Raw genomic sequence first — 27,878 nt, 5'->3', positions numbered from 1 at the left:
CTAGAAGTTTGAATTTAAGTTTTGATTTTTTTATTAACTTAGGAGGTGTGATGAAGTACGAGTGTGTTTTATTTCCATGTGTTTAGATTTCTCTCTCTCTTGCATATATACCCTCACTCACTGTCATTTTGTTCTTAATCTCTAAGTCTTTTTTTCTTTTGCACTATTGTCAGTGAATGTGTCTCTATAATTTCATTTTTTGTAGGTTGTTATTTATATTATAATGAAATGTTTCTCTTTGTTCCTATCACCTTGAATTCTATTCTATTTGATTTTGATATTCCTAAATCTGCTTTCTTTTTGCTTGCATTTGCTGGCTTACGTTTTTCCCATTGTTCTGTTTTTCAATCTTTTTCTTTATTACTTTCTCTTTTAAGCCAGACTTCCACTTTCTGTCTTTTTTGAGACAGATGAATCTGACCTATTCACATTTATTATGACAACTGAAAGGTTTCTTCCTATTCCTTCCTATCTTATTTATTTACATTGTGTTTTCTATTTACCTTTTTCTTTTGTTTTTTCCTCCCCTCCATTTTCTGCCCATTTGTTGAAATGATCACATTTAATTTGTTACATTCTTTCCATCTCATGTTTTGGAAGTTGTACTTTCCATTTCTATTCTATTCCATTTCTATTCAAAGCCAAGAAACCCACAGTGAATCCTCAAACAGTGGAAACAGACCAGGCTGATCAAGAAAGAATGTGGCAGGAGTTTTCATGGTGCAAGAAACATTTCGCAAAAGCTAAAACTATTTAAGAGGAAAAAACCTGGAATCTTTTATTAGTAATACTGTAGGATCTGTCTGCTGGAAACTATTAGGGACATGTGTTGGGAAAAGCTGGAGGGACAGGGCCACACTTTCAGGTTCTGTTTTAAAGCACCTTTGCCTAGTCTTTCTATCTGAGTTTCCATCTGAGCCAATTCTTCCGCCATCTTGAATTTTCCCCATCTCTGTGTTCTTTGTCCTCTGCTGACCTTCCTGCCAGTGAGAAGGGGAAAAGGGAAGAGCTAGGGCTTTGGAGAGAGAACAAGAATGTGGGCTGGGAGTGATCCTTATCACGTGTATGTGCTCTGGGCAGCATCAAGGGTAGCTAGACATCCCTCCTCTCCACAATTACATCTGCTGGACAGATGACAGGCCATCTGTTAGGAGGGAGCTCACTGCCTGGGCACTTCTATCACTGTAAACAGTGAGCAGGGCCCATTTTTCCAGGAACCAGATATTGAGAATTAGTCCATTACATGTAGTTCATGCAATTAAATGGAAATATGAGGGTTATTCTGCCAGCAGGCACACAGGTTTGAGATCATACTATAAAGATAAATGAGTCAAATTTGACCAAGAGTCTCCTTGAGATTGGGAACCTGAGCAACAGGGCTGCCAGAGCAGTCAGGCTTTGTTGGGGAGGGGGGATTATGGAAAAGAATAATCCCCCATGAGGATCTGGCAGGGTCAGTGAGACTCAGAGAGGCCAAAAGAGGCGCCCTGGGCATAATGCTGGTATCTGTTGGAGATGCTGGCTCCTTTCAGGGATCCAATGGCTCCCTGGTGACGACTGCGCTGGTTTAGCTTGGGTCGGGCCCCAGGGCTCCTCCTTTGTCCAGGCTGGTGACTGGGGATGTCATTACTTCCATTCAGTTAGCTATTTCCACCAGAAGCCATTGAAGTCTGGAGAAGGTGGCAGGTGAGGGAGAAGAATGTCCAGTCTGGGAAACCTGGGGGATGGAGTTTCCTTCTGGAGCTGCAGTGACAGGTGAGGGCCACCTGAGACACACTGTGAAGAATATGTGGGGAAGCCTGGGGCAGGGGTCCTCACGTAGCCTGGTGACCTCAGTGTGTTATTTTAGTCCACTGGGTTCACCCAACATTATAATGCATTTCTCCCAGGAGATGGTGCTGTGGGTGGGCCAGGAGGGGGATGACAGTAGGGGCCATAGGCAGGGCTCTGAGGTGCTAGGGACTCTGGCAACTTCGGTCACCATCATCAGAGTGACATGTCACCAACAGGATAGCCAGGAAAGCCAAGAAGCCATTGAAGGGCCAAGGCTGGTCTTCAACACAAAACGCAGAAGCCAGAAGGAAAATGGCAGTGGGCAAGCCAGACGTGTGGTTCCTGATCTGGGGAGCAGGCTGAGGGGCAGTGCTGGGGAGACAGGGAGCAAGGCAAAGGCAGGGCTGAAGGAGCATGAGGGTACCCAGACTTAAGTATCCCGGGTGCTAGGATTTGTGCTCCATTGTGTATATGTTCTACAATCTAATTCTTAGTGCATCTCTGTGAGGTAGGTAATAATGTCTCCATTTTAGTAATGATGAAACTGAAAGTAAAAAAAAAAAATTAAGTGACTTATACCAAGTTGTTCAGCTAGCATGACTGACCCAATTCAGATCAAATTCAAAGTTCCAGTTTGTTCCACTCGACCTCTCTGGGAGTTCTTTTCCTTCCTTATAAAGCCTGGGAGGCTGGACAAGATCAGAGTTCCCTAAACTTTAGCTTAGATCCACCTTCATGATTTTTGTCATCCTCACCTCTCATCTCTACTGGTATTGGTGTAAAACTTTTCCTTAAGCAGTCTCACTTGTTTGTGTGTGTGTTAAAATGTACATAACATGTAATTTACCATTTTAATGATTTGTAAGTGTACATTTCAGTAGCATTAAGTACACTCACACGGCTGTGCAATGCTTTTTGTTTTTAAATGAGATATATTTTAGAAAGGAAAACATGCTATGACTCTCACGAATGGAAACCAGTATGGCTTTCCATAAACAAAAGTTAACCACTAGAATAAATAGAGTGAAGACAGAAAGTTATTAACTTGCAGCTGGTGACTAGTGCCACTGAGGTCTCTGAGATGAGGCCTGCTCCTTCCCACCCCCAGAGTCCCATATTTTTAAGGGAGGGTCCGAAGTATTGGAGAAGCGTTAAAGATAGGACAATTCCTTCTTCATACTCAGAAAATTTGGAAGAGGAGCGACAGGGTCATTTTCTCACTGTGTTGACCACGTGATACCATGCTGTGCCCAGGTACCTCCTTCCACCTTGCCCATCACAGAGCCCCTCCCCACCCCCCAGGCCTCTGAGCACACCGTGGAACTGCTGGATGTGCACAGGCTATGGCCCTGCAAAGCTCTGTGACCCCTGTCCCCAAACAAGCAGATCTCCCTTTTCTTTCCAACTTGGATCAATGACTTGGCGCCACCTCTGGAAGAAGTCCTTCAAGTTCCCTTCCCCATTTCCCCAAGAGAAGCGAGGGTAGCTCCCAGACATCCTTTCTCTGTCTGAATCCCATAACAAGGGTTAGCTTGCCCAAGCTCCGCAAGCCCAGCCACCCTGGCCGGCAGCATGCAGAGCATTCGGTTATGATGTCTGCACAGGGCAACTGTGACCAGGCCGCACCATGGCGGATGAGGCCACCAACTGCTCTGAGTGGGCGAACTTAGTGGATCTGGGTCGAAAGGCAGACGTGTTAAGCGCCTGAGGTGGAGCTTACAGTGCTGGTGGAAAACAGAAGCCTCCCCTGAGAGGCAGAGGTCTCTGACACAGGGGTTTCACCACGAGCCAGAATTCAGTATGACATTAGATTTGTCTGGGTGCCCGTTTCCCTGCGTAACGGAAGGAATGGAATGTGTGCACCCGTGTCCTCCTTGGAAGCACTAAGAGGCTGAAAAGGACATGAGGAAGAGTTGTTTTTTTAAGCCATGGAGGGATGTTCTCTATCAACATTATAAGGAAACACTTCCATTACTGAAGCTGTGGATGTGTCACAGTAAAACAAGGTGTGATACCGGGAACGTGGTAGCAGGGGGTGAAGCTCACTTTGGAAATCCCAGCGAAATGTCATACTGAGTGGAGTCAGGGGCTTGGTGCTTGAGGGGTGGAGGTGTTGACGGGAGGGTCACTCTCTGCCTTCTCCCCTCTCCTGGACGTAGTTAAACACGCCCGCCCCCCAGCCTGGAGCTCTGCTGTGATGCCCCCTGGACACAGGACGCACGCTCCTCACCTGGGGCTTGCTCTCATCTTTGTCCTTGTAGTAGAAGAGCTGATCCCCACGCAGCACGAACCAGCGCTGCTGCCAGTTCTTCATGATGCTCCTCTGCTTCTTCAGCCAGCCCGCCTTCAGGACAGGGCCCAGCCTGCGGGGGCAGGGTGGCTGCCCAGGGCTCCGGCTCTGCTCCCCCATCACCAGGCTTTTGGAGCGGGCTGGAAGCCAAGCACACACACAGTGAGCACGAAGGATGGCAGGCCAGTGGTCAGTCCTTGCCCCACCCTGGCATCCCAGCTGCCCAGTGACTAGAGTATGGGAGCTTCGGCCAGCAGGGCATGATCATGCTTGGCCTATCTCCCCCTTGGGTTCAAAGGGGCATGGATTGGAACCCCTCAACACCACAGCCCAAGGTCATCAACCTGGGGGAGTGCACAGCCTGCCTGATTAGTTTCTGCTTTGTCTCTGGGATCCAAGATTCTGCCTTTCCCCAGGTTTGTTCATCCATCCATGCCTCCATGCACCCATCCATCCATCCAGCTTTCCATTTGTTCAATGACTCATTCATTCATTCAGCAACTATTTATCAGTACCTACTATGTGCCAATCACTGTTACAGGTGCTGGGGAAAAAGCAGTAAAATAAGAAACATAAACATCTGGATCCTGCTAGAGCTCACATTCTAGCAGGGTTCCTGTCACTCAGGCCCCAAGCTTGGAGCTGGCCCCAGCAGACTCCCTCCCTGGTACCTGCGTGGCACCTCTCCCCTGGCGGCATCAGATCTCGGCACCATTGCCCAGAATGCCCATCCCACCTGGCAAACCACCTTGCTGCTTCCCTGGGATCATCCTGGCAGCTGGGCCTGCATAGCAGGGCCTCTGCTGCAGTTGCTTGCTGTGACTTGTTGATGGCTCCCTGGCAGGGTGAAGGGGCCGTCCCTCCTACCTACAGCCACTGAGTGCCTTGAGCACTCCTGCTCTGCAGATACCACTGAGCAGCGCTCTGCCAGGGTTGGTACTGGCCTTCACAGTGATTGAGTTCCTGCCCCTCCCATGCCTCCCCTACCCCTTCCCCTCACTCTCCCCTCTGCCCTGGGGAAAGCTTCTCTCCTCTCTCTGGCCAGTATCAAGGATACTGCTGCAGTGGTCACTAGGAGGGGCCATCCTGGACTTTGGAGGAACAACTCTGAGTCCAAATGTAATCACACTTAGAATTCTTAGACGACGGATCCTAACTTATGATTGGAACGCATGGTCCCTGCAACCCACAGTTGTTTCTTCCATCCCTTTCCTACTCAACCCCTGGCTTGGCTGCATGGTGAGCTCCTATTTATCCTTCAATATCCAACTCCACAGAACCTTCCTTCCGATCTCTTCTAGATAGTCCTTCCCTCCTCTACCAGGACATGTGGTCCATGGCTGGTATTTATTAATCTGTGTGGTTGTCTTTCTGCCCCTCTAGACTGAGAGGTAGGGATGGGAGGACATGATGTCTTATCTAGTTCTGCACTTGTGGCTCTCATCACCACACCAGGCACGTAATGGATGTAAGACATGGTTGTCAAACATCATGGGCTACTCTGGCTTACTCTTTTTATTATTATTATTTTTTTTTGCGGTACACGGGCCTCTCACTGTCATGGCCTCTCCCATTGCGGAGCACAGGCTCTGGACGCGCAGGCTCAGCGGCCATGGCTCACGGGCCCAGTCGCTCCGCGGCAAGTGGGATCTTCCTGGACCGGGGCACGAACTCGTGTCCCCTGCATCGGCAGGCGGACTCTCAACCACTGCGCCACCAGGGAAGCCCTTACTCTTTTATTTTAAATTGAAGTATAGTTGATTTACAGAATCAACTGTCCTTGGCAGAAGCAGGGCTCCAGTGGAGGAGAGGAGAGGCCAGCCCCTGCTCCCCTCAGTTCACCAGGGAGGCGCTTCCTGCAGATGCTACTTAGGCTGCCCAGCCAGCCCGGGTTGTCCCCCAGCCGATCAATCATACAGATATTACTTATAAGGCCCATAGAGCATCTTGAAAGGAAAATCGTTGTTGTTATGATTTATTAATAACCACTGTTCCTGTCTTCAGCATTTCCTTGAATCAAGCCATGTAAATATTCCAGTTCTGTAAACATTTAAGCCAAGATTTCAAATCAAACAGCTCTGACCTTCTAAGGCTCCAGAACTAAGGGGAGTTTCTGGAGTTTCTGGCCCAGGAGCAGGCCTGTGACCTGGGGAGGAGGAGGGTGCTCTTTGACCTCCTCAAAGTCAAGTTCTTCGGCTCACAAGCACAATCATTCATTCACTCGTTCATTCATCCATGCCTTCCAAGTCTGCGGAGCTCCTCCAGGTATGGGGCAGAACCCCGAGTTGTTTGTGTTCCCCCAGAGTCCCAAGGCTGGCAGGAGAAATAACAAAAAGAAGAGCCACACAGAGATGGAAGCTGCAGACACTTAAATGAAGGTGCAGCTTTCCACTGTAGACATTTGCAGAGCCACCCAGAGGAGGAGCACCTAGGCTGAGCCTTGAAGGATGACCAGAATTTGGGCCCACCTCAGGGGAGGGGGCACTCCAATTTGCAAGGAAGGAACAGGAGTAGCATTTGCTACCTCTTGGCTCAGATCAACGAGTGTGCCAGGTTGATGCAGTCACCTATTTGCACAGACAAGCATCTCTTGAGAGGATGGACCACACTCCCAGTCTCTCCTTCCTCACCCCCCAGTCCCTGCCAACCCCTTGCATTTGGAGATTTTGTCCCCTCCTGGAAACTGCTCTGATGAAATCCAACAGTCTGGTTCTGATTCTCAGCCTCTGAGACCCTTTGGTGCTCAGGCACATTGATTACCCTCTTCCTGAAGCTCTTCCTTCCTCCCCCCCTGCAGAACACAACTGCCTGGTACACCCACGTCTCTTACCACCTGCCCAGCCCATTCTGGCCTCAGTTCCTCCTGTTCTCCCCGAAAGTCCTGCTGTTGCCCAGGGCTGCCCCAGCTGCCCTCCATTCCATCATGAGTCCACGTCTTTATTTCGGCCCAGATCTTTCTCCAAAACTTCAGGCTCACGTTAAACCATGTCCATGGGGGACATCTCCATAGGGATGGTTCATGGTCGCCTGTGCCCTTGTTCAAATTCAACGTCTACTGCCTACTCACATCTCCCAAACCTGCTCACCGAGGGCTCATGACTGGGACTGGCCAACCTTGACAGCTTGGAGTTGTTTTGACAAACCCCTCCCCTCAAGTCCCACGGCCAATTAGTGTCCAAATTCTGAAGATTCTCTCTTTGCACTCTTCTTTCTTTTCATTTCTGTTTTACTGAATCAATTCGAATTCTTATCATCCCTCGCCTGGAAGCCTTCTTCTTGCTCCCTGCCCTCTGCACGAGTCTCCAGAAGAGATACGCAGCTGCTGAGGAACCCTTTCTAAACGCAGATATAATCAGTTTTTACTCCTTTTCTCCACAGTAGTTAGGGTATTTATCAATTACGTGAGGAGTAAAATCCAACCCCAGCCTGGCCGTCACAATCGTTCACGGGACAGCGCCACCCCTGCCTAACCATGCTCCTCCCCGTCCGCCCAGGGCTAACAGCTGCCGAAGGTGCCTGCATATTACGCCTACTTGGGACCTTAGGAGATTCGGTCTCCAGGTTTGTTGAAACACAACTTCCGGGGGAAGGACCTGGAATCTGGATTTTGAAGCAGCCCAGGTGATTCCAATAATCACCGCCCTGGGGTCTAGTCACACTGGACAACTCCTCAGTGTAATGCCCTTTTGCTCATCTTCACTGTCAAAGTCCTACTTTCCACTCAACATCTGGGTCCTGTTGCACCTCCTCCATGTAGCCCTCCAAGAGTCACTCCACTAAAATTAGTCTCTTTCTTTTCACTTCAATTTCACCTCTAGAATAGTATGAATAACAGTCTGGTGTATAGTAGTGTTGTTTGTGCAGTGCATGTATCTACCTCTCCCCAAAACTGAGGGCCAAGGAGAGCTAGGGGGCCCAACTCCCTCCTGGGAAAGTCTGTGTGCATGAGTGTGTGTTTTTTTTCTAGTATGTATGTATGTGCATGAGTGTGTAAGAGTATGCGCATGTGTGACTGTGCATGTGCATGCGTGTGTTTGCAAGCATATATGCTTGTGAATGTGTGTGTGCATGCTGCAGTGTGCAAGAGTGTATGCACACACGTGTGTGTCATTGTGAGTGTACAATGAGGGTATGTTTGTAAGTATGTCTGAGAGTGTGGGTGCATGCATATGTGTGAGTGTGTATGAGTGTGAGTGTGTTTGCAAGCTTGTGAAGTGTGTGAGTGCATGCCTGTTTCGGGCAATCCTAAATTCAGAATCTGGGGTCTCAGTCCAGGCAGTCAGTTCTGAGCGAGGAGACCTTGAGCCCAGGGCCTGCAGACTCATCCAGGAGCCCTGGAAGCCTGAGATCCTTACTCGGAAGCCAGGCTGTTGGGAAACTGGGAAAGCTGACAGGACAAACCATGGGAGGAGAGACAGAGGGTAGAGGCTGGGGGTGAGTCTCTGGGAGGGTGGAGAGGAGGGGCCACCCTGAGAGACACTTAGGAGGCGGGGCTGATGGCTGACGGCATGGAGAGGGGGACAGGCCAGCAGTCAAGGAGGGGCAGCAAGATTTTGCAGTCTCTCTGACATCCAAGAGGATGTGTCCAGGGGAAATGGGACGCCAGGGAGGGAGCCAGCTCAGGAGAGAGGTGCTGCAGATCAGTGCCCAGCACATAGGAAGCACTCAGTCAGGATCTGCTGAATGACACTGCACTAGAAACCTTCACAAATTGCTCATCTAACCCTTACAACAAGTGTTCTTCAGCCACCGGGGTCGCACCGTGCATAAGTGGCACAGCCTGTTTGTGAATCCAAATTCTCCCTCCTTCAGGGCCTGCTCGGGTGGTGATGGGGGCTTAGCGTGGAATAGCCGCTGGGTGTTAGTAGACTCGGCCCTCATTGCATTAGCACTGGGCTGGCCTTCCTAGACATGGTGGCCCAGAAGGGGTCAAAATGGGAGAAAGAAGGAACTCGATGGGTGGACAGGTGAGGGTAGGGTGGGTGGCAGTGGAAGGGACAGACATGCCTAAGTGCCTGCAAGGGCCAGACTTGGGGGTGGGAGCCCAGCATCTGACATGAGTAATTTCACTTATTCCTCAGAATAATCCTGAGTTCTCAGATATTCTGACTGAGCCTCAGAGGAAGAAAGCTGAAGGTTACACTCAAGGTTACACAACAATGTTGTTATGTGGCGAAGCCAGGAATCAAAGCCCAGTCAGTGCTGGTCACCGAGGATGCTACAATCCTTCCCCAGCAAAACCGAGACTGAGTGAAGCCCTAACTGCTTCAGCTCAGAGATGCCAGGAAGGGAGGAGAAAAGCAGCTTGCACAGGAGTGCGCCCAAGTGTCCACAAGGTGACAGAGGCTGCCAGGGATGACAGCACCAGTCACTCCAACTCAGGAGGTCAGAACCCTGGGTGGAGGAAATGGAAGGCAAAGACTCAAAATTCATTCATTATCATAGAAGCACAAACGGCTATGCAGGCAGCATCAAGGTACAGGGCCAGATGTGATTTTTTTTTTTTTTTTTTTTTTTTGCCTCATTGTGTGACTTGCAGGATCTTAGTTCCCCAACCAGGGATTGAACCCAGGCCACAACAGCGAGAGCACCCAGTTCTAACCACTGGACTGCTGGGGAACTCCCATGCCCTTTTCCTATCAAGGAAGTATAAAATTTTTTTTTAACATCTTTGTTGGAGTATAATTGCTTTACAGTGTTGTGTTAGTTTCTGCTATATAACAAAGTGAATCAGCTATATGCATACGTATATCCCCATATCCCCTCCCTCCTGTGTCTCCCTCCCACCCTCCTTATCCCACACCTCTAGGTGGTCACAAAGCACGGAGCTGATCTCCCTGTGCTACGCAGCTGCTTTCCACTAGCTATCTAGTTTACATTCGGTAGTGTATATATGTCAATGCTACTCTCTCACTTCATCCCAGCTTACCCTTCCCCCTCACCGTGTCCTCAATTCCATTCTCTATGTCTGTGTCTTTATTCCTGTCCTGCTCCTAGGTTCATCAGAACCACTTTTTTTTTTAGATTCCATATATATGTGTTAGCATACAGTATTTGTTTTTCTCTTTCTGACTTACTTCACTCTGTATGACAGACTCTAGGTCCATCCACCTCACTACAAATGAATCAATTGCGTTTCTTTTTTTTTTTTTTTGCTTTTGTAATTATAATTGCGTTTCTTTTTATGGCTGAGTAATATTCCATTGTATATATGTGCCACATCTTTATCCATTCATCTGTCGATGGACACCTAGCTTGCTTCCATGTCCTGGCTATTGCAAATAGTGCTGCAATGAACATTGTGGTACATGACTCTTTCTGAAATATGGTTTTCTCAGGGTGTATGCCCAGTGATGGGATTTCTGGGTTGTATGGTAGTCCTATTTTTAGTTTTTTAAGGAACCTCCATATTGTTCTCCATAGTGGCTGTATCAATTTACATTCCCACCAACAGTGTATGAGGGTTCCCTTTTCTCCACACCCTCTCCAGTATTTATTGTTTGTAGATTTTTTTGATGATGGCCATTCTGACCGGTGTGAGGTGATACCTCATTGTAGTTTTGATTTGCATTTCTCTAATGATTAGTGATGTTGAGCATCTTTTCATGTGTGTGTTGGCAATCTGTATATCTTCTTTGGAGAAATGTCTGTTTAGGTCTTCTGCCCATTTTTTGATTGGGTTGTTTTTTTTTTTTTTTTTTTTTTTTTATTGAGCTGCTTGTATATTTTGGAGATTAATCCTTTGTCAGTTACTTTGTTTGCAAATATTTTCTCCCATTCTGAGGGTTGTCTTTTCGTCTTTTTTTATGGTTTCGTTTGCTGTGCACAAGCTTTTAAGTTTCATTAGGTCCCATTTGTTTATTTTTGTTTTTATTTCCATTTCTCTAGGAGGTGGGTCAAAAAGGATCTTGCTGTGAGTTATGTCATATAGTGTTCTGCCTATGTTTTCCTCTAAGAGTTTGAGAGTGTGTCGCCTTACATTTAGGTCTTTAATCAATTTTGAGTTTATTTTTGTGTATGGTGTTAGGAAGTGTTCTAATTTCATTCTTTTACATGTAGCTGCCCAGTTTTCCCAGCACCACTTATTGAAAAGGCTGTCTTTTCTCCATTGTATACTCTTGCCTCCTTTATCAAAATTAAGGTGACCATATGTGTGTAGGTTTATCTCTGGGCTTTCTATGCTGTTCCATTGATCTATATTTCTGTTTTTGTGTAAGTACCATATTGTCTAGATTACTGTAGCTTTGTAGTATAGTCTGAAGTCCAGGAGCCTGATTCCTCCAGCTCCGTTTTTCTTTCTCAAGATTGCTTTGGCTATTTGGGGTCCTTTGTGTTTCTATACAAACTGTGAAATTTTTTTTTCTAGTTCTGTGAAAAATGCCATTGGTAGTTTGATAGGGATTGCATTGAATCTGTAGATTGTTTTGGGTAGTATAGTCATTTTCACAATGTTGATTCTTCCAATCCAAGAACATAGTATATCTCTCCATCTGTTTTTAGCATCTTTAATTTCTTTCATCAGTGTCATAGTTTTCTGCATACAGGTCTTTTGTCTCCTTAGGTAGGTTTATTCCTAGCTATTTTATTCTTTTTGTTGCAATGGTAAATGGGAGTGTTTCCTTAATTTCTCTTTCAGATTTTTCATCATTAGTGTGTAGGAATGCAAGAGATTTCTGTGCATTAATTTTGTATCCTGCTACTCTACCAAATTCATTGATTAGCTCTAGTAGTTTTCTGATAGAATCTTTAGGATTCTCTATGTGTAGTATCATATCATCTGCAAACAGTGACAGTTTTACTTCTTCTTTTGGGATTTAGATTCCTTTTATTTCTCTTTCTTCTCTGATTGGGAAGTGTAAATCTTTGGTTTGTCAGAGTTGAAGAAATTAAAGAAGTGAATGTACAGAAGAGGAAATACAAACAGCCAATAAAGATGTGTATTGATGCTGGATTTCAGTAGTAATCAGGGGGAAGTACAAATTACAGTTATTATATGATGCAGCACTGTGTACCCTTTAGGCAGGTAAATTTTTAAAATTCAGTAATATCATGTGTTGTGAGTTATTGTAAGCTACTTTATAGAAGGCAATTGGGCTGTGTTTATTAAAATTGAAAACATGCCCACTCTATAACCCAGAAAATTCTGTTTCTTACCTCTTTCCTGCAGAAAGAACCACAAGTGCCTAGGTAGTCACACCCAAGGATGCCCTTGGAGCACTCTGAGTGATCCCTAAAAATGGAAAAACCCAAATGCCCCAAAATAGGCAAATAGCCAAATAAACTGTGCTGTATTCACATTATAGGATGCACGGCAGAAGTTAAAAAGAATGCAATGAATGTATATGAGTGAACACAGTTAGCTCTCCTCTTCAACAAACACCTCAGAAGAGGTGTCTTCACTCTTTCCAATTCCTCTCCTATTCTCTTTATTTATTGTAGTAAAATACCCTTAACATAAAGTTGACCATTTTAACCATTTTTAAGTGTACAGTTCACTATGGCTTTAAGTAAATTCACATTGCTATGTAACCATCACCACCATTCATCTCCAGAATTTTTTCATCATCCCTAACTGCTTCCTGTTCTCCTTTGATCCCACCCAGTCAGCCTTCCCCTACCTCTGTACCACCCAAACTGCTCTTATCAAAGCCACAAATGACCCTCATTGCTTAATCCAAGGTCAAGTCAGCCCATCCGTTCCTTCCCCTTACACCACTTGACCCCAGTTGGTCCTTCCTGCCTCCGTGACCATTTCTACCCTTGGTTTCCAAGACCACTCTCTCCTGCCTCTCCCCTTATTCACTGGCTACCACTCTCAGTCTCCTCATCATCCCCACCTCTTAAAGTCCAGCACCAGGGGCTAGTCCTTGGACTCCATTTCTATCCACACTCACTGTCTTGGTGATCTCCTTCCATCTCATGGATTAAAACACCATCGATGTGTGGAAGGCACCTGTGCAGAGTTCAGCCGTGAACCCCAGACCCAGGCGTCCATCACACCATCCACATCCAGCATCTCATGGCAAAGCTCAACTCCTGGTCTTTCCTCACCCCCAAACCTACTCCTCTCATGGTTTCTCCCATCTTAGTCAATGGAAACACTATCAGACATGCTTATTCCCAGCCACCATCATTTCTCACTTGAGTTACTGCTACAGCCTCTTCTCCAGTCTGCCATCTGCCATCCCCCCACTGCAGTTTCTTAACAAGGCAGCCAGAGACAGTTTTTAAAGATGGGAGTTAGATCATGTTACTTCCCTATGAAAACCCTGCAGGACTCCCCCTCTCACTCAGAGTAAAAGTAGGAGCCATCACAGCCTAGAAGGGTCTTTGGGACCTGGCCATGTGGCCTCTCGGACCTCCTTGCACTTCCCTGCTCTTGGTCACATTGGCCTCTCCTGTTCCTCAAACAGGCCAGCCATGCACCAGACTCCCAGCTCTGCACCTGCCATCCCTGGCCCCATAGGGCTTCCTCTCAGCCCCTTTGTTCTTTATTCAAATGCCATTTTCTGGGCTTTCCTTGTGGCACAGTGGTTGAGAGTCTGCCTGCTGATGCAGGGGACACGGGTTCGTGCCCCGGTCCGGAAAGATCCCACATGCCGCGGAGCGTCTGGGCCCGTAAGCCATGACCGCTGAGCCTGCGCATCTGGAGCCTGTGCTCCGCAACGGGAGAGGCCACAACAGTGACAGGCCCGCGTACCGCAAAAAAAAAAAAAAAAAAAAAAAAAAAAAAAAAGCCATTTTCTCAGTGAGGACTTCCTGACCACCCTTAAGAAGATGTATCCCCCAACCTTTCCATCTCCCCTTTTCTGCTTTAATATTTACTTAAGTTCTATTATAGCGGTGGAAGAGAGTAAATAGCAGAAAAATACACAAATTATAAAACTATACAAAAAGGGAAGAAAAACACAGCCCCTTAAAGAAAAGGTATATTCACAAGGTATATTCAGTGGGTACATGCATTTGCATAGAAGGAACATGTCACACCTGTAACGGTAATTTTGGTCATGAAGGGGAGGATGGGGCTGTAGTATTGTGGTTTTATACAGGAAGGAATGCATACATTACTTACATAAATTAAAATAAAAACTTTAAAAGAGAGAGCTCTTTTGGAATGCAGCTAAATCCCCTCAGGAGATCTAAAATAGCAATTAAAATATCACAAGTTTGATAAATGTTTCTGCATATTTATCTGCAACAAGCACTGCGCTGGGCTGTGGACCACAACACAAAGAGATGCCTAGCCTCTGCCTACTCGGAGCTTCCAGGTTGAATAGATGATGCTTCATGGAAGCATGGTCCAGGCCCACCTGTGGACCTTCTATGGGATCAGGTCGGGGGCCCCTTCTCTGTAGGTGAGCCCCTCCACTGGGCCTGGGTCTACTCCAGCCTGTCTGTTCCACCCCATCTCGCATAAGGAGGGGCTCAGCAAGGGTGTGCAGGTCATTCACTCCCCCAGTGTTTCAACGAGAATACCTGGCAGCTGCTGCATCTTGGAAATGGCTGAGAACACATTAAAGATACCTTACACAGTGGAACATGTCAGAGCTCTGCCCAAATTCCCTTGATTCCTTTTTTCTGTCTTTCTGCCCCCTTACTTCCAACAGCTTACCCCGGGTGGTTTTTCAGGGCTGCTGGCCCGTTTTGAAGTCTGTCCTTGGGTTATTGGAGCCATTCTGAACAGGCACTGGGAGAACTGGAAGTGCCCAGGAATTTACATCCCTCCCTCGCCCCACAGCCCTTGGCCAAAGACTCCTGCATATGGAAGCCTGAAAGCCCCTGCAGCCTTGTCTCTAGTTGGACACCACTTAGAGGGATAAAGAGGTGCAATTCACATTCATAGTTCCCCTGGGGCTCAGGCTGAGACCCCCTCCTTTATTGGCTTTGCACCCCAGCTTGGCTCTCCCCTTCTTGGTGCTGCTCCCCCCCTGCCACCCCTCACTGGTGTCCCTTGGGAGCACCTGCTTACGAAATTACCACATACACTGCTCATCTCAGGGTCTATTTAGGAGATCCACACCTAGCACACCTGATCGTTTTCAGGGCCTTATGACCAGGCTGTGGCAGCACTGGCCTTGGCAGCTGCTGGGGCATCGGCACCCTGTTTTTCCATCTGTAGCTCTGTTAGTGCAGCCCCGAGAGCATGGAGGAGTGGCTGCACTTGAACTAAAACACAATTGATTTATAAAAATCAATGGGATTTTAAAGCCGGTCTGGGGAAAGAGCAAGATGGCTCTCAGAGCTGAATTGATTTAAAGGGTAAGTATTGAGGCAGAAAGATTAATGGAGAAGAGAGAGGTGAGGTAATGGAAGGGGCACTCTGCAGGGGGCCAGACGAGACAGTTTCATGAAGTTAATGCAATTTGCAGCTAAGGGCAAGGGGGCCTCGCCAGGTTCCTGTGCTGTCCTGGGAGCACTGCATGAGCCTCCGATGATTTATTGCAGGATGGTTCCTGAGTGCCCACTACCTTTAAAAATTTTGTTTAGTTACTTAGCTTCTTTCTGGGCTCCACTTGGTCATCTGTTCTTTTCTAAGTCCCCTATCTGAGGGGTCTAGAGAATCAGCCAGGCCCTCCTAATGGGTCTCACTTAGGGGCCTGAAAGGTGAAGGACAAAGGGGAAATCTACCACCCCCCTTAAGTAAAAAGTACTAATTTTAATAAAACTCTGAGGGGATCTAGAAAGTTTGGATTTTTTCCATAATGATTATTTTAATGCTTTCAAAACATCAACATAAAAGATCACTTTCTTTACCATTATTTTTATTGGCTCTTCCTGGGTCTGTTTCCTGACTCAGCTGGTGCTGGTCTTCAGCGAGGGGGTGCAGGAGGCAGAGCAACCCCCAAACTGCTTGACCTGCACTTCCATGCAGTGTGAACCCCCAGGTTCAACTGGATCCAGTGTTCTTTTATCCATTCATGGGGCTTATCGGGCCTCCTGGGTGTCCGCCCTGTGCAAGCCACTGGGGTACGGAAATGAAAGGCACATGCCTGCCATGGTACAAGTAAAGGGAGAACAGAGACGTCCAAATACAAGAGTCTGTCATCTCGGCACATATAAGGGGAAATGAGAGTGTGAAGGCAGTAAGTAGCAAGGAACTCAGGCTGGGAGGTTGGGAGGCCAGAAGTGAGGCTGAAGTTGGATGAAAGAATGGAGTAAGCTGTTAAAAAGCGATCAGGTTATGCCACCCCCAAATATGCCACTTTGGCATATTGATTATTTTGAGCTGAAGGCAACTGAGAAACAGCACACAGGAAGAGCTCTTTTCCCGTGCCCTTTCTGCTCAAAAGCAGAGCATAAATTTCCCTTTGTAAAGGTGCCTTGCAACTCCTGTACCAGGAAAAGGAGAATGAGATTCTTATCATCAGGAGACGACTTGAGTCTGCATAATGAACCTTACTAAACAACCCTTATCTACCATACTTTTCCTTGTCACCTTCCCACAGTTTACTGACCCTGGGTTTAACTGCCTCTTTTCTATAAAGCACCTGCCCATACACTTAAAACTATCAATAACATTTATATGTCTTTTCTCCTGTTAATCTTTTAGCAATTTAATTAGCAGTCTTCAGGTACAGAACTTAAGAGGGTAGAGGAAAAGTTTTTCCTCCCCTACACTATGGAAGGCTGGGAGGGAGAAAGGGTGTGCCCAGCAGATGGAACAGGAAGACATGCAGGATGAGAGAGCATGGGGTTAAACCCAGAAAGTCTGGCTCCCAGGCTCTTAACCCTGACTCTCACAGGACCCATGTGCCTGCCCTAGAACAGACCAAACCCTAACCCCTTCCTACCAAGACTAATGAAAAACCCCTTTCTTTGAGAAAGGCAAGCCTGATGGACGTCAACTAACCTCTAACCACAGGCTGGACCTCCAACCATCTTGCCATGGTGGGATCCCTCTTTCTGCATCTCCTTTACTATTTTTTTTTTTTTTTTTTTTTTTGTGGTACGTGGGCCTCTCATTGTTGTGGCCTCTCCCGTTGCAGAGCACAGGCTCCGGACACACAGGCCCAGCGGCCATGACTCACGGACCCAGCCGCTCCGCGGCATGTGGGACCCTCCCGGACCGGGGCACGAACCCGCGTCCCCTGCATCGGCAGGCGGACTCTCAACCACTGTGCCACCAGGGAAGCCCCTGCATCTCCTTTAAAGAGGCTATGCTTTAGCCATCATTGACATGGGTATGAAGTCAGGAAGATGAGAAGGCCTCTGTGAGCCTGTGTACAGTCAGGACTCCAGCTTCACTTCCCACTCATACCACACACCCCACTCTTTCCAGATCAACGACTGGTCCCCACAAAGGCCATTTTGTGCCAGACAGCTGCACCTCTGTGCTTGCCCGCCTGATGAGCCCCGACACTCTTGAAGTGTTGGTGCAGCCGTTTCCTACTATGTGAAGACTCCTCTAGCAGGTTCCCAAAGCAGGGCCTTGACTGCCATCCATTATGCCACCCCATAGATGGCACACACTTCTGGTCGGACACATGCCTCTCAAATCTCTGTGTTGATCTGTGAGCTTCTCATGGCCATAGAGGGTGACCTCCTCATGCTTGATTACTGGACTGTAGCAGAGAGCCTCTCAAATGCTTACTGAATGAATGAGTGGACATAAGACAGGAATCCTCAAGTTCAAAGAAGATGGGAAAGATCAAATCCAACAGACCTTATGCCTCTATAGATGATCTTCCTGGGCTGGAAGAAATCTGCCAGTGGGATTTCTCCTACCCATGGCCTGTTTCCACATGATGAAAGGGTTAAGGGCACAAGATCACTGATTCCACTCCTGTAATCAGAGGAGCTCAAGTAGGAGCAGGAAACATGGAATGTAGTTTTCCTACTTTTCCTAGTTTGGTGGTGGGAGTGGAGAGGCCAACTGAGTTCATGGAAGGTGCACAGGATTTGGAGGCTCTTTAGCCTCTTAGAACCCCAGGTTTCCACATAAAATGAAAGCAAAATACAAATCTTATCCACTTCCTAGACCACGGTGAGGAAGAAATGAATGACACTTTGAAAGTGCTTTGTAAACAGAGAAACCCTGAAAGGATGAATGGTGGTGAGTACTGTTTCTCTTTGCTGCAGGCTGAGGCCTTGGGAGGCCTCTATTCCCTCTATTGGACCTCATCTGGGAGCAGCTGGCCCTAGATTTGCTGCCTCTGCTCCTGTTCCAATTAGCAAGCCATTCACCAGGAGCCAGGGATCAGTGGAGTCGATATAATTCAATATTGATTATAAATTTAATTTCTGCCTGCCTACGGGCCATTAGCTTAGATCAATGCATTCTCTACCCTTGGTTAAGTAATCATGGAGGCTGTTGATGATTTCAGCAGTCAGGCAGGTCCCTGGTTGCCTTGGTTGGGGGAGCCCAAGGCAGCTCTGCTGGCCTAGGTCTAACCCAGCTCAGGCCTGTCTTGCAAATAAATCATTTATTCCTGTCTGCAAACGTGAAGGTCATGGCCAAGTCTTCAATTCTCTGGGAACAAAAGTCCAGCCTGGAGTTCCTGGAGCCCAGAATCTGAAAGTGCCTTATATCCTGAGTGTCTAAGAGTGCTGGGTTATGGACTCTGGGTATCTCCCACGGAAGAACTCAGTTTTCCCATCAGCTGGTATCTGGGAGGAGAGGCAGGAGGACGGAGGAGGCCTGGGTCCACAGGACACAAACTGCCACCTTCATCTCCTAGCACAAGAGCCTCGGTGGCAGCAGATGGACTGGTAGTTTGGGGCTGGGGTGTGTCCAGAAGCAGGGGAACCTGCCTGGCAGTGGCTGAATGCTCTCAGTAGATGTGCTCTGACAACGGTCCTGCTGTCCCCTCATGCCCTCTGCAGATGGCAGATAGGAAACACCATCAATCCCACAGCATTTACTGAACATCTATATCTATCTCTTTTCTCCCCGCCTTCAGGGTCACTCTCTGTAGACCCACTGCCCACAGTGCAGCCAGCACCATTGTCTAACGTTCTGTCCAGACACATCACTCCCCTGTTGAGAGACCTACCTGGATGTGGGATGGGTATGTTCTCCCTGCCGCATCACCTGGTCCCTTCACCGCCTTCCTGCGTAGCAGGCTCACAGTTGGCCAAGTGCATGTGCCTCTGTGTCTAAATTCTTCCGAGAATTTAGATTCTCTCTGCATCTCAGGCAAAGCAGATGCCTTATCACCTAATTAGGTTACTGGCCTTTTGCTGTCCCACTCTCGGGGCCCTAGAGGTGGTCTGTCTTAGGGAGCCCTCAGAGCACCTGACAAGCCTGGGCGGGGGCAGCACGGGATGACCATGGGCCTATTGGGGAAGGCCACACTATTCAGAACCAAGCAATCAGAGGAGGCCTATGAATCCCATGGTCACCCCTTAAGAGCAGAAACTTCCCTCTGAACAATCTTCCAGTGTGAACTGGTATGAGGTCAGGTGACTCCAGTCTATCACTTCTTGACCACACCTCACATAGCCCTGCAAGCTTTAGGGTGAGACCTGGCAGGCTCCTGCTCTCCCACCCCCTCCCTTCCCCAGCCCCCAGAGGCAGCCACTTCAGTTGGTTCCTTTGGTATTTACCTCCACATTTCTTTTTTTTTTTTTTTTTTTAAATTGTGGTGGCTTCTCTTGTTGTGGAGCACAGGCTCTAGATGCACAGGCTTCAGTAGTTGCAGCACGGGGGCTTAGTAATTGCGACGCGTGGGCTCTAGAGTGCTCGGGCTTTAGTAGTTGTGGCACATGGGCATAATTGTCCCGCGGCATGTGGGATCTTCCCGGACCAGGGCTCAAACCCGTGCCCCCTGTATTGGCAGGAGGATTCTTAACCACTGGACCACCGGGGAAGCCCCTACCTCCACATTTCCAAATAGTGTTTATTTATCGCTATTTCTTTCTTTCACTTTTTCTTGATTACCCTTATCTAGTTAATTAACACATGCATCAACTCACATGTTTATCTTTTTTGTGTGTGCGAGAACATTTAAGTTCTACTCTCTTAGCACATTTCAATGATACAATACAGGGTTATCAACTATAGCTACCATGTTATACATTAGATTCTCAGATCTTATTCATCTTATAATTGAAAGTTTGTACCCTTTTACCAATTTCTCTCTATTTTCCCCGCCTCCCAGCCCCTGCCAGGCCACTTTCTACTTTTTGTTTCTATAAGTTTGCTTTTTCTGTTTTTGTTTCTAGATTCTACATATAAGTAATACCATGCAGTATTTGTCTTTCTTTGTGTGGCTTATTTCACTTAGCATAATGTCATCAAGGTCCATCCATGTCATCACAAGTGGCAGGATTTCCTTCTTCCTCATGGCTGGAAACTATTCATATATATTATTCATATATATATATATATATATATATATATATATATATATTTTTTTTTTTTTTTTTTTTTTTTTTTTTTTTTTGCGGTACGCGGGCCTCTCACTGCTGTGGCCTCTTCCGTTGCGGAGCACAGGCTCTGGACGCGCAGGCTCAGCGGCCATGGCTCACGGGCCCAGTCGCTCCGCGGCAAGTGGGATCTTCCTGGACCGGGGCACGAACTCGTGTCCCCTGCATCGGCAGGCGGACTCTCAACCACTGCGCCACCAGGGAAGCCCCTATGTTTTTATATATAACATTTTCTTTATCCATTCATCAGTTGATTGACACTTAGGTTGTTTCCATGTCTTGGCTATTGTGGATAATGCTGCAATAAACAAGAGTACAGATATCTCTTGATAACCTGTTTTCATTTCTTTTAGATATATACACAGAAGTGGAATTGCTGGGTCATATGGTAATTCTATTTTTAAATTTTTGAGGAACCGCCATACTGTTTTTCATAGTGACTGCACGAATTTACAGTGTACAAGAGCTCCCTTTTCTCCACATCCTTGCCAATATTTGTTATCTCGTCTTTTCAATAGTAGCCATTCCAACAGTTATGAGGTGATATCTCAATCTGGATTTTGATTTGAATTTCCCTGATGATTAGGGACACATTTTCATGTACCTCTTGGCCATTTGTGTATCTTCTTTTGCAAAAATGTCTATTTGGTTCTTCTGCCCATTTTTCAATCTGTTTCTTTTTTGCTATTGAGTTGTATGAGTTCTATGTATATTTTGGATATTAACCCCTTATCGGATATATGATTTGGAGATATTTTCTCCCATTCTGTTTCTTTTAATTTTGTTGGTGGTTCCCTTTGCTATGCAGAAGCTTGTTAGTTTGATGTAGTCCCACTTGTTTATTTTTGTTTTCCTTTCCTTCGCTTTTTGTGTCTAATCCAAAAAATGATTGCCACCACTGATGTCAAAGAGACTACCCCATATGTTTTCTTCTAGGATTTTTGTGGTTTCAGGTCTTATGTTCAAGTCTTTAGTCCACTTTGAGTTGATTTTTGTGTATGGTGAAAGATAGGGGTCCAGTTTCATTCTTATGCTTGTGACTGTCCAGCTCTCCCAACACAATTTTCTGAAGAGACTGTCCATTCCATATACTGTCCGTTGTATACTGCTGGCTCTTTTGCTGTAAATTAATTGACTACATATACATGGGCTTATTTCTGGGCTCTCTATTTTGCTCCATTAATTTATGGTCTGTTTTTATGCTGAATCACTTCTTGATTTTTTCCATTTTAAATGTTATCTATTGACCTCTAACTATGGAAGATGAGGATTTTATCTATTTCACTCTCCTGTCCCCATCACACATAAGCACCCACTCCATCCTCCCAGTGTAGTTTTAGTTGGATCAATATGCAGAATTTGCATGATTAGTCCTACGTAACTGCTAGTCCCAGTTGAGCTATGTAGTATACTGTAATATTTTGTGTACCACTTTTTGTTTTCCCTGGAGTTCATAATTGGCTTGCCTTTTAATTTGCTTAGTGTTCTACTATGTATTAATAATTCAACCTTAAATATTCCAACAGTTGTTCAAATCTAATTTTCATGTATTCACAGGCAGTGGGCATCTTCTTAAAAATCACACTGCATTTTATTACTCAAAGAATTTATAGCTCTCCTGGAGACATGCAGGGCCACCTGCAGTGGTGTTTGGATAGAGTGAATCCCTGTGTTGGGTTAGGGAGAGGGCATAGGCCTCAGCACTGGATAGACATGAATATGAATTCCACCACTTGCTGGCAGGGTACCACAATTCTCCTTCTACATCTGTTGAAATGGGAATAATGATGCCTCATCATAGTGTAGTCATTAGAATTAAATAAGTACAATGGAAATGTCTGGAGCACGGAGGGCACACAATAAATGTTGGTTTGCTTACTTGTGGAAAAATCAAGAAAAATAAGGCCAGTGAAAGTACTTCATCTCACTCATAGAGCTTTCTCTCTGTATCCCCAAAGTAGTGACCAGGCTCTGCACATTCATCAGGGCTTCTAAGACATTGATACTCTTTTGAAGGAAAATAGCTCAAGCTACTGGAGCTTTGTTCATCAGGCTAATGACCTCCTTTAAAAGAAGGAGCCTCCTTAATCACAACATCAATTTTATTTTGAAATATTCTAAACAAAGGCAGAAACTCTAAAAGAAAATATTGATAGGTTGATGGCATTAAAAATTAAAAATTTATATACATCTGGGGGAAAAAAGCCCTTGATATAAAAGTAAAGGGCAAGCAACAAATTTGGAAAATATTTGCAACATATAAATCAATCAAGGAAGGACTGACTTTCCTAAGGACCTGGACCAGTTAGGTCCAGAGGCAGTGCTTCAGCCTCCCAGGCTAATGCTTTCTCTGCTATTAAGTCACTCACTCACTCATTCATTCATTCATTCATACATTCATTCATTCAACATAAATGTACTGAGTACCTACCAGATGCCTGGCTTTGGGGTATAATGATATTCAAAAACAGAAATGGCCCCTGCTCTCCTGCAGCTCACAGTCTAGTGGGGTGATAGTTATTCACCAAATAGTCACACTCAGGAGTGTACACCTACAACCCAAGGTAAGTGCTACAAAGGAAAGGAGAGCACGGAGCAGAGGACCCAGTTTAGACTGGGGTGTGTGGGAGCACTTCCTTGGCTGGCAACACTTGAGCTGAGAACTGGAGGGTGAATAGGAGTTAAGAAATGTGTGTGTGTGTGTGTGTGAGAGAGAGACAGACAGACAGACAGACAGACAGACAGACAGAAGGAGGCATTCCAGCTGGGGAAACAGGGTGCCAAAGCCTTGTGGTAGGAGGCCCATGGAACAGTTGAGGAATGGGAAGAAGGCCAGTGTGGCTGGAGCTCGGAGAGTGAGAGGAGGCTGGAGGTTTTGTCAGTGGCTAGACTTGTAAGAGGGGCCTTACGGGCCATGGTAAGGACTTAGGATTTTAACCCAAAGAGCGATGGGGAAGCCAACCAAATGATTCCTAACATGAAATTGAATGAGACAGGCAGAGTCAAGAGCTCTTTGGGAGGTAAAACAACACGGCTGCCTTCCATACCTTATCCTTGTGGAACAGGGCAAGACCAAATCAATAAATCTTTATTTTGGGCAATGATAATGGGCACAGGGGAGGCCTCAATCAAGATTGGGGGAATACACAAATCTTTGAAGAAGCAGACCCTGGGTCAGTGGATTTCAGGAAAGGGAGCAATCCCAACAGGCTGGGATAGCATCAGGGTCAAGTATTTGGGGGCTTTGTTCTGACTATGGCCTGGACAGATGGGGATGAACCCGGTACCCCTCACAGAATCCGGTGATGGGCATGAGCTTACGGCTTGGGGCTCCGCTGCCTTTCCTCACCCTGCATAACTACCCATGTTGCTTCCAGGACAGAGGGTTCCAGTCTTATGTTTTTATTTTCTATCTTAAAAAATAAATTGCAATTTTTACAGTGTCACAGAACATGTGCATTTGTGACTTGCTCCACTGTGTGATAAATTCATGGAGTTTTAGTAAATTTATCTTATTTTTTCTCCTGGGAAAACTGGCAGGGGTGGGGTGACCTGTCTCTTCCATTCCCACTCTGGAAATATGGCAACAATTCTCAGTGGAGTTAGAGCTTGCCAGACGTGGCATCAGGAAAGGCTCCCTGGACGGGACCCTAGGAGTCAGGCAGGAGCTGAGTGGGGCAGAGTCAACCACCCCTGGGTGCAAATGGCCTGGTCTGGCTTCCACAGGCCATGACAAGCTCGGGTGAGTCTGAACTGGTCCTAAGCAGGCAATAGCAAGCTAGAATCACAGTATCAATGGTCAGTGTGAGCTGGTATGAACCAATCTGGACCACTTTCCCAAATCAGTCTAAATTGTGTGATGCCTGTAAAAACAAGCACACTGTTTGAATTTACTGGCTTATTTTGAGACATTTCCAGCTGGTTTGGGTGCCTCCCTACTTTTTTGAATTATTATTGTCCTCTTCTCTGTGTGTGTGTGTGTGTGTGTGGTGTGGTGTGTACAACATGTGTCTCATCTGCCTCTAACTACTTCTTGGAAGTTGAGCTCAGATTATTGACCAAACTTAGTTTTATATGCAGGTAAGTGACAGTAGGGTTTCTCCTGGGAGGTTCTCAATCTCGACATCTCCCCCTCCATGGGACAGCTTTAGGATGATGGCAGCCTTTGCCGGCTCTCTCAGGGCTGGCCTGGATGGGGACCTTCCAGGAAGTTAACAGCCAACATGACCCTGAGGAAGAGTCCTTGGGAAACACCTATCTGCACAGCAGCAAAGGCTTCTGAGCCAGCTGACAGGGGCTGGTTTTATTAACTGTTCCAGAAAGTGACCCCAGGTCTTTTTCACTCAACCCACTGTACCCAGGTGGTGGTGTAGTCTGGAAGTATGTCTGGAATATGTATTGTCTGGAGCAGTCTGGACAAGGCAGTGTGTGGATACCAGGGCCTGTGATCTGTATCCTATAGACAGGCTGGGTTTATGACATGTAGCTTGCCCAACTCCTAAAAGGTGCAGAGGGGGATGAATTTCGAGGAAAGGTCTTCCTTCTACCAGAGCAGAGCCCAATTTCTTACAGGCATTCACGTATAATTTTGGCCGGTATTCTTCCAGAAATGTCCCTGCATGATCTGACTCCTGACCTGGTCTCCGGCCCCAGCCTCCTGGCCCTGTGTGCCCCTCCCCTCCCACAGCATCTGCACATGCCGATCGCTGCCTGAAACGTGGCCTCCTCCCTCCACCACCCTTTGCCTAGGTAGCCCCAGCATTCTTCAGCTCACAGCTCAAGCACCACTTGCCTCCTATGGAAGCTTCATTTGTAGTATATGTTCTTATGCTCTTAGAATACTCCTTGTCATAGTTTATGGTCATGTATTTTTATGGGTAAATGATTATCTTATAAATATCTGATATATAGAGCCATAAGCTTTATCTTTTAACATATCCTACAAGATAATATCATCTACTAGAGGGGGTTCTCAACCTTAGCACTATTAACATTTGGAGCTGGAGAATTCTTTGTTGTGGGGACTGTCCTCTGCATTGCAGGCTGCTTAGCAGCATCCCAGCCTATATCCACTAGATGCCAGTAGCACTCCTTAGTTGGAACAACCAAAACCATCTCCAGACATCGACAAATGTCCCCTAAGGGGCAAAACAGCTCCCGGTTGAAAACCACTGACCCAGAACAAATGTTTTTAAGAAGTTTGAGATTTCAAAGGCAGGCTTCCTGAGACTCCGTTGTAAAGCACTGGTTTCTTTCTGACCAGCCCCATCCAACAGAAAGATAATGTGAGCCACGTATGTAATAGTAAATGTTCTAGTAGCTGCATTAGAAGTAAAAGAAAAAACAGGTGAAATGAATTCTAATCCATATTTTATTTAACCCAATATATCCAAAGTATTGTCACTTCAGCAGGTGATCAATGTAAAATAATCATTGAGATATTTTACATTCTTTTTTTCCAAGTCATCAAAATCTAGTGTATATTTTTCTCAGTTTGGATTAATCACACGTCGAGTGCTCAATAGCCAAGTGTGGCCAGCATTTTAGACAGAAGTGGGAGAGGAGACCCAAGCTCTCTTAGAGAGCCTGGCCCAGCCCACCCCTTGCATCGTCACCAGGCTGTACTGCTACCCCTGAGCAGAGCCATGCACAGTCCTCCTTTGCCCACTGGGGCCCACAGGTGACAGCCCATTCCGAGCACCCCATGGAGGGGCTGTGACTACACTCTAGAGGGCCAGCCTGCCCAGGAAAGTCATCCAAATGCCTGCAGCGTGCTAATGAGATGGGTGTGTGCCCCTGAGCTCACAAGAGCCTGGAGGGTTCCTGCCTCAAATTCACAAACACTTGGGCGAGGCAAGCACTGTTTCCAAGCTCCCCAGGCAGAAGCTCCACCCACCTCCAAACCACCCTCCTCATGCTCCTTGCTCACAAGGGAGGCTCAGCCCTCCACGAACACTGGCCACATGGAAGGACACATTCTATTTTCTTAAAACACAGATGCTCTCATCTAAAATGACACTTGCACTGGCCAAGAAATTGTTGTCCAGGGAGATGCTGTCCCTAGCCCCAAGACTTGTCCTGAGGCCCCAGGCCATTCTGCAGGGCCATGGCCCGGTTGGGGCTCTAGCCCAGGGCTGCAGGATCACCCCTGCAAGGCTCTCCTGACTTGCATCTCTTACTCATCTCTAGACACCCCCAACACCCACAACTCCAGGCCCTTCTGCTTCCTGGGAGTTCTCCCGGGGAGAGGCCCTGCCTGCCTTAGGGGTTGCTTCCTGCAGCCCAGCTGTGGCAGCTCCTGCAGGCTCTGCAGAGCAGCCTCCCAGGTAGCCAGAATGAAGACCTTCACTGGGACCTGGCTGCCTGGAGAAGCCAGGGCATTGCCCTTCCTAGTGAGGGCTACTTTTGTCTTGGCAGCTAGGGCAAATCTTGAGCATTCAGCATTTCCCTTTTAGTAGAAAATGAAAGTTTTACCTGAGTTGTCACCCGGTCACTTTGGGCAAGCCAGGGACTCTGTAAAACATGGAATGTGGGGTGAAGCCTGCACACCCACTGGGGCAATAGGCTGGCCATCGCCCTTTGGCAGTCTTAGGTGTGACCCCCACAGACCCCAGGAGCGTCACTGGAGAGGGCTGTCAGTCATCAAGATGCCTCCAGAACGCCTGCCCCATCTGACCCCAGCATGGCAGCCAGCTGAGTATCCACGCCCATCGGCCAACAGACGCATGCACACTGTGTCCAGATCCGCCTCAGGGAGTTGGACTTACCCCTCCTGGCTTGCCTGATCTTTGGGCTCAGCATGTTCCTGCTGCCTCCTGGACGGAATCGCCGGGCCGATCATGCTGTCATCCACTTCCCTTTTCTCTTCCTCTGGCCCAGTTGCCCCTCATGCCCCGCTCGGGCCCCCATGGCCGCTGGCGTCACCAGCGAGGCTCCCTCGGCTGCCTTTCCTGGCTCCGGACCGACGGCTTGCCTTGGACTATGTAAACCTCAATGCATTATTTATCCATCTCAGAATTAATTCCCACCCAAGCGAACCATTAAGAGGCTCAGTAACCGCTGCTGATCAATCACCGGGCCAGGGCGGGAAGGTCTGATGGTCCCTCCGCCTGGCCTGGCTGGGGCGCACACGGCACAGCCCATCCCAGAGCGGAGTTGGCGGCCGGTCGGGGCGGGCGGAGGCGAGAGGAGGGCGGGGCGGGAGGAGCCGGGCGGAGAGCGCGGTCCCAGCTGGTCCGATGGTCCCAGAGCGCGGGCGGGCTCCGAGCTCGGATCCGCCCTCTGCGCGGGGAGGGCCTGTCCGGGGGTGCGCGCCACTGGCTGGAGCCACCAAGAGGCGGCAGGAAATGCACGGCCTCTGGCCGCCCGGGGTCCCGCACGCCCTGCCAAGGCCCGGGGGTTGGGCAGCGGGTGGCCGAGGCCCGGGCGGGCCAAGGATCCCTCCAGG

At 47.4% G+C, this 27,878-nt stretch overlaps 1 protein-coding gene across 3 annotated transcripts in view; it reads right to left on the bottom strand.

The window, feature by feature from the left end:
- ARHGAP22 (Rho GTPase activating protein 22) overlaps nt 1-27,600 on the bottom strand; it is a 178,863-nt gene extending 151,263 nt beyond the window's left edge. For all 3 annotated transcript variants that reach the window (XM_067025201.1, XM_059051974.2, XM_067025203.1), the window contains exons 1-2: nt 27,199-27,600; nt 4,004-4,203 (exon numbers count right to left, since the gene is read on the bottom strand). In XM_067025201.1, coding sequence (XP_066881302.1) covers nt 4,004-4,203; nt 27,199-27,232 — 234 coding nt within the window. In that variant the 5' untranslated portion in view covers nt 27,233-27,600. The remainder of the gene's footprint in view (nt 1-4,003; nt 4,204-27,198) is intronic.
- Nucleotides 27,601-27,878: the final 278 nt, after the last annotated feature.

This window comes from Kogia breviceps, chromosome 2 (genome assembly GCF_026419965.1).
Source record: "Kogia breviceps isolate mKogBre1 chromosome 2, mKogBre1 haplotype 1, whole genome shotgun sequence".
Taxonomy (NCBI): Eukaryota; Metazoa; Chordata; class Mammalia; order Artiodactyla; family Physeteridae; genus Kogia; species Kogia breviceps.
This window is presented reverse-complemented; position numbering and strand designations above follow the sequence as displayed.